General features: G+C 36.0%; 1 protein-coding gene across 1 annotated transcript; it reads right to left on the minus strand.

Moving 5' to 3' along the window:
* Positions 1-1,093: 1,093 nt before the first annotated feature.
* Positions 1,094-1,735, minus strand: LOC105767224 (uncharacterized). The gene has a single exon (XM_012586732.1). The coding sequence runs from the start codon at positions 1,733-1,735 to the stop codon at positions 1,094-1,096; it is 642 nt and encodes a 213-aa protein (XP_012442186.1).
* Between the last annotated feature and the right edge of the window lie 5,577 nt (positions 1,736-7,312).

Consider the following 7,312-nt stretch of genomic DNA (forward strand, 5'->3'; position numbering starts at 1 on the left):
AAATCTCTAATAAATCTTCGGTAAAACCCCGCATGCCCAAGAAAATTGTGAATACCTTTCACATTTGTCGATGGAGGTAATATCTCAATGATTTCCACTTTACCTTTGTCTACCTCAATGCCTTGACTAGAGATGCAATGGCCTAACACAATGCCTTTAGTTGTTATGAAGTGACATATTTCCCAATTTAGAATAAGATGTGTGTCTTCACATCACTGCAATACTTTATCCAAATTGTAAGCGCAATGATCAAAATCATTCCCATAGACTAAGAAATCATCCATAAAAACCTCTAAAAATTCTTCTATCATACCTGAGAATATTGTCATCATGCACCTTTGAAATGTGGCTGGTGCGTTGCAAAGACCGAAAGGCATAAGGCGAAAAGTAAAAGCACCAAAGAGACAGGTGAAAGTTGTTTTCTCTTGATCCTTTCATGCAATAGCAATTTGATTATACCCAGAATAGCCATCTAAGAAGCAGTAATAGGCTCTTCCAGCAAACCTGTCCGACATTTGGTCAATGAAAGGAAGTACGAAGTGGTCATTCCTTGCGGCAGCATTAAGTTTGTGATAATCCATACAGACTCGCCATCCCATAGGAATACATGTAGGAATCAATTCATCTTTGTCGTTGCTAACCATAGTAATGCCACTCTTTTAGGAACGCATTGAACTGGAGTTACCCAAATGCTATCAGAAATAGGGTAAATAATTCTAGCATCAAGCCATTTTATAACTTCTTTCTTAAAAACTTCCTTCATCTTCTTATTTAATCTTCTTTGTTGCTCAACCGATTGCTTGCCTTCATCTTCCAACCTAATCTTATGTATAAAAAAAGATGGACTAATGCCTCAAATATCGACAATACTCCAAGCAATAGCTTGTTTATGTTGCTTAAGAATATGGATCAATTTCTCTTCTTGAGTTACATCAAGTGTTACAGAGATAATAAGTGGGAGAGTATTGTTATCACCAAGAAAGACGTATTTAAGATGAGTATGTAGTGGTTTCAATTCCAGAGTAGGAGCTTTATCGATAGATGGCTTTAAAATTGGAGTTGTTCTGTTGGCTAAGTCTAAGGATTCAATCTATCATCCATGCCTGAGTTCAATATTATTAGCTTCAACCATGCTGTCACAATTATCTAAGAATTCATCATTAGATATCACTACAAACTCCTCAAAAAGTATTGTGCTTTGGTCATTGAATTCTTCCTCAATTAGGTCATCTAGCACATCGATAGTATGGCATTCTTCTTTATCCTTGTAGTGAATAGATTCTAAAACACTAAAGGTAACATGCTCATCATTAAGTTGCATGGTCAATTCACCTTTGTAAACACCAATAAGAGTTCGTTCGATGGCTAAAAATGATCGTCTCAAGATTATGGGAACCTCCTTGTTTGTCTCACAGTCAAGTATGATAAAATCAGCCGAAAAAATGAAATTATCCACACGAACTAAGATATCTTTGACTTGCCTTTTAGGTTGAGCCAAAGATCGGTCAACTAGTTGCAATGTCAGTACAGTAGGTTTCATGTGACCAATTCCAAACTTTTTGAAAGTAGATATTGGCATTAGGTTGTTGCTAGCTCCCAAGTCACGTAAAGCCTTGCCAAAATAATGGTTACCAATTGAACATGGGATAGTAAAGTTCCCAGGATCTTTCATTTTGAGGGGCAACTTATTTGTCAAAATAACACTACAGCCTTCTATGATTGCAATAGTTTCCATATCACTGAGCTTCTTCTTCTTGGACAAAAGCTCCTTCATAAATTTCCCATAATTCAGATTTGCACAAGAGCGTCTACTAAAGGAATATTGACCTGAAGTTGCTTCAGTGTGTTCAGGAACCGTTGGTACTGCTTATCCTGCTCATTCTCCCTGAATCTTTGTAGGAAAGGTAAAGGTAGGGATACATCTGATTGCGTTGACACCCTTGACTGCATCGACAGTTTCGAGGGTCAGACATTAGGCATATGAGTGACAACTTGTGAAACTTATTTTTCTGGTACATCGACAAGCTCTTTAGATTCAACCTTCTCATCAGGGATCACTTTACCAGTATCTTGAGGTGCTATAGTAGAGTCTGTAGTTGGCTCGCAAGTTTGTTTACCACTCTTGAGAGTGATAGCCTTGCACTGTTCTTTCCCTCCCGGACTAGGATTTTTTGTGTCACTAGGTTGGGGGCCTGGTGCTCGAGTATTTAGATTCGAAGCAAGTTTTCCTAATTGTGTCTCCAATGCCCGAATAGAAGATGAATTTCCTTACACAATAGATTCTGTGTAGTCATATGCTTCTGCATCAAAGCCTCAAGAGCTGCTGTCGGGTCAGAAGGAGAAGCTTGCATGTTCTGTGGTCATCGATGTTCTTGAACATGCTGATTTGGCATTGAAGAGCGTTGTTGCTACGTTTGATTCTGGTGTGGATGCATCCAGCTTTGTTGTGGATGCATTTGAGTGTGCTGATTGTAGTTTTGCTGTTTTTTATTGTAATTCCCTTATCTTGAATTATAATTGCCTTGAGTAGATATATTCCCATATTGGAAAGTCAAAGCATTTTGTCCAGCACTCTGAGTTCCCCAAGACTATTGATTGTGTGTAGAATTATTATAAGAGGTGCCATAAGAATTGTTGCAGATGTTACTGACATAAAAGGCATTCTCTGCATGTTGTGGACAATCTTCATAGCTGTGGTTGTCACTTCAAATCTCACAACAAAAGGTAGGAACATCAACTTGTTGAGTGACTTGTATAGGTGCAACGCCACTAGTCCCTTGCATACTTTTTATCATATTTGCAAGAGAAGAAACTTAAGCATTAAGTGCAGATATTGCGTCCAATTCAATAGCTCTCGGAGTAGCTTTTGCTTGTGTAGCTCTAGAGATAGGATATTGATAATCATTCTGAGCAATTCACTCAAGAATTCTAATAGCATCAGTATAACTACAATCCAGCAAAGGACCATTGGCTGATGCATCGACAAGATTCCTCGTGTGTGAATTCAGCCCATTATAGAAAATCTCAATTTGTATTTCCTGTTGAATGCCATGTATGGGACAACGCTGAAGCAAAGATGTATAACATTCTCATATGGTGTGAAGATTCTCATCATCCATCTGATGATAAGCTATAATATCATTTAAAAAATGAGCATTCATTGTCGGTGGGTTAAATCGGAAACAAAATTGTGTTGCTACTGCATTCAAAGAAGTAACTAATCCGACAGGTAGCCCAAAGAAAAAAGTACGAGCTCTTCCCTACAAGGAATAAGGAAATAATTACATCTTCAAAGTGTCATCAGGAACGCCTTGTTGACTAAAGGAAGCCTAAATCAATAAAAATTATTTAAGATGTTCACGTGCATCTTCATGTGGCAGTCTAGCATATTGCCTATTAGAATTCAGCATTTCAAACATTACTGGCTTGAGTTCAAAATTTCCAGCTTGGATTACTCGCCTAACAACTCTCTGTTGTAAGTCATCCAAGACAGGCACTACAAAATCTCGTATAGTCCTGTTTTGTATTTGAGAGTCCTGCGGAAATGGTGGGTCAATAGGATTTTCGTACTACATCGGGGGTATGACTTCATAGTTTCTTCGTAAAGTCATATTCCTTTGTTCTCGAAGTCTCCTTCGAACGGTTCTTTCAATTTCTGGATCAAAATCGACAATAAAATCTGAATTGTTTCAGGTCATACAACACCTAAAATAAAATGTGAAAATAGCAACAAAAAGAAAAAAAAAGTTAGTAACAACTAAATATTATGAAATGAAAACAAACAAAAATAAAAACCAAACAAATGCCATCCCCAACAATGGTGCCAAAACTTGATCGGTTATTTAACATCATAGCGATAATGTGCAAACGTACACTGTCCATGCAAGTATAGTAGACAAATATAAGTCTGTCAGATATCTATCCCACGAGGATGGTTGTCTTTTATCTATCAATGTCAGTGCAGTAAATAGATAAAAACGAGATAAATTGTGAGAGTAGTAAGTGCTCACAAGGTATAAAATACTAAGTGGGATCCTCAATGTGAACATTCAATAGAATACTAAGTGCTCATAAGGTATAAAAGGATAGATGATTGTCGATGCATTAAATTACAATGAATATCTTACCAAGCTTAACTTCTATATTTAATCTAAGACTTAAACATGCACATTAGCCACACCTTCCAATGATGGCAATGGAACACTATTAAGAACAAGTGGATTAAATTCATTTAATCCTCAAACAACTTCTGTTGTCATGCTTGTTAGCTTGAACTGTCGCTACACTTTCCTGTGTTAGTTACCACAATAACACTTCCATGCTAAACACATTCAAACCTAAAGATTAAACAGTAGAGGAAAGATTGAATAAAATAACATTTAACCTAGAAATCATGTATATTTCTGTACAAACATGAAATAGAAAGTAATCACCAGTGTTCAGAAAAGGAATATAAAGAAACAAGTGGAGAGTATGATTCCTACTTGATCTCTCAAATCCCTCTTGTGTTACACTTAGGGCTCCTCGTCAAGAGCTAATCTGCATCCCTTTCACGTCGGTTCACCCTTAGGAGGCTTAAGCCTCCATAGCCGAAAAGCTTTAAAATATAGTTGAAGAAGATAATAACCCAAAAAGCACAGGTGTACAAATGACATGTCATTAGGGTTTACATGATTCGGGTGCTAGTCTTGAATGTTATACCGATGGCTGAGGTCTGGTATGTGTTAGAGATACTCTACAGCTTGCGTAAGCAGCATCGTGTAGCTATGTTCTGACCCATAACTCTTGTGAGTAGGCCCATTTTCATAGCTCATCTGTGCATTCTAATTCAGAGCTCGTGTGAGTATACATTTACAGGAATTGACGTATTATAGTTATATGAGATAGCACACTATGTGTGAGCTATCCTGGGTATCCAATGGTATTCTAAATGGTTTAACGAGCATGATTTGAAAGGAAATGGTAAGAGTTCGATATGAACTAAGACATGTTCACATATGAATTGCATTGAATTCGTGATACATGGATAAATGTAAGTGGAGATTGATGATATATTCATATGTTACATGTTTAAATGTTGTGATCATCCATGAGTAAATTGCCTATGTCTTATGCTTATATTGCTAACATGTTTGGTGTGAATGCTTAGGCTTTTGCCAAGCTATTGGATGGATTGTATTATGCTTACTTATAAGTTATGCATTGAAATGGTAAGTGCCCAAATGAAAATATGCTTGTGTTCATGAAAGAATGGTAAGGTTTAAATTATGTAATTTCTTATTAAATGGTTTATCATGTGGTTATTTCCAAAAGAGCTATGTTTAAATGCACTAGCTTGTGGCTATGGTTGATGATATGCTTATATCTTGTGTGTTATGCATATGGAATGGGTGTGGAAAAGTAATGAAATAGTAAGTTCATACTTAAAGTGTAAAATGATGAAAAGAGAATGATGAGTTGAATTGATGTTATTGTTTAAGCTAAAGAAAGTAAATGTAATGGAAAGTAATGAAATGTAAATGAAAATAAGAAAATTTGAAAGGGTTTAAAGTTTTATAAAATCCTACTATGCTAGGGATGATATGTATATGTGATGCTATGGATTTATTCACTTTTTGAGTTGTTGAATATGGTTTCATGCATTTTGTGGTATTGGTATAGGATTATTCTTAATATGTATGAATTTCAAATTTGAAATGGATTAATATGACTAAAGTTTATACGAGCTTACTAAGCATTCATTGCTTACATAGTTGTTTTTCCTTTACTTTTCAGATTATCGAAAGCTTAATCGGGTTGGAAGCTCGTTAGATATCTATCACACTATCCAGCAATTATATCGGTAGATTTTGATGTCTTGGTTATGGTTATAATGGCATGTATAGGTGGATTTATGTTTGATGATTGGTTGAATGTTAGTTGATGAATTTGGCATGTATATGTCATTTGGGGTGATGTAACCTTGGTACATTTGGAGCTTTGTTGATATGTGTTAATTTGATAATGTGTTAAAGCATGTTTGAATGGCCAAAGTCATAAATGATGAATTTGCCTCAATATGGTCAAGATATGGTATGCTTTGGAAAGGTTTTGGGTAGATGTGCATGACTGAAATATGGTTTGTATACGTGTTGATTGTTGGAACCATCTAGATATGGTTAGATTTGTATCTTTAAATGGACAAAATGGTATGGTTATTATGTATCAATTACGTTATGTTTCGGCATGAAAACAAGTTAAGTGATAATTGTTTAAATATGCACATGTATAGGTGTTTTGGTTGATATTATAGCCATTATGTTTTGGCTTGTAATTATGGTATTTTGAGTGATTGAAATGGTTGTTAGGTTGATATATGTATGTGTCCTTTTGATGGTTCATTTTGCGGTCTCTATGATGATTAAATGATGGAAGTTGAAATGGTATAACTTGGTATGAAATTAAACTATATATGTATATATGGATAAGTTATAGTCAAATATGTATAAGTTAGATATATATATTTGGGATGCATGAAAAATATAGTTCAAATGACATGTTCTAATGACATGTATAAGTTAAGCATGACATGTTTTAAAATGGTAGCAAGGTGATAAAATATGGATATGTGTTGTTAAGTTGAGTGCTTGCTTTGAGGTGCCTTTTGGGCATATTGTTTGTATGGACAAACACCATATTAATCTAGTTTTATTATGCATGTTTTAGGTATATTTTTTAATGGTTGAAATAGGTTCAAGGGCTTGAATTTATAAGCATATTTTGGGTGAAAGATATGGCTTGAAATTGGTCTATTTATTGTCTACACGACCTAAGACATGGGAGTGTGTCTCAGCTGTGTGTGACACATGGTCACAAGACATGGCCGTGTGTCCCCTGTAAGTTTTTATAAGTTGCATTTCGAGAGTTACACAGCCTGACACACAAGTGTGTGGCTTGGCCGTGTGAACCAAGTCAGAGAGTTACATGGGCACGGACATGGGCTGGAACACAACCATGTGTCCTTACTTCGAATGCCCACACAGCCTGAGACACGGGCATGTGTCTCAGCCGTGTGACCCCTGTAGGATGAATTTTTCTATCTTTTGCCATAAAGTCCTCAATGTTTTCGATTTAGTACCAAATCATTTCTAAAGTGCTTCTATGGCCTCGGGGGCTCGAAAAAGGGACGTTATGCAAGTATTTGCATGGACTATGATATGATTTATGAAATGTTTGAGAATGAGAATGTTTTCATGTGTAAAGTTTTCGATAATACTCTGTAACTCTATTCTGACGACAGATACGAGTTAGGGGTATTATAAAGTCTCCTCAA

The sequence above is a fragment of the Gossypium raimondii genome, chromosome 4, assembly GCF_025698545.1.
Source record: "Gossypium raimondii isolate GPD5lz chromosome 4, ASM2569854v1, whole genome shotgun sequence".
Classification (NCBI taxonomy): Eukaryota; Viridiplantae; Streptophyta; class Magnoliopsida; order Malvales; family Malvaceae; genus Gossypium; species Gossypium raimondii.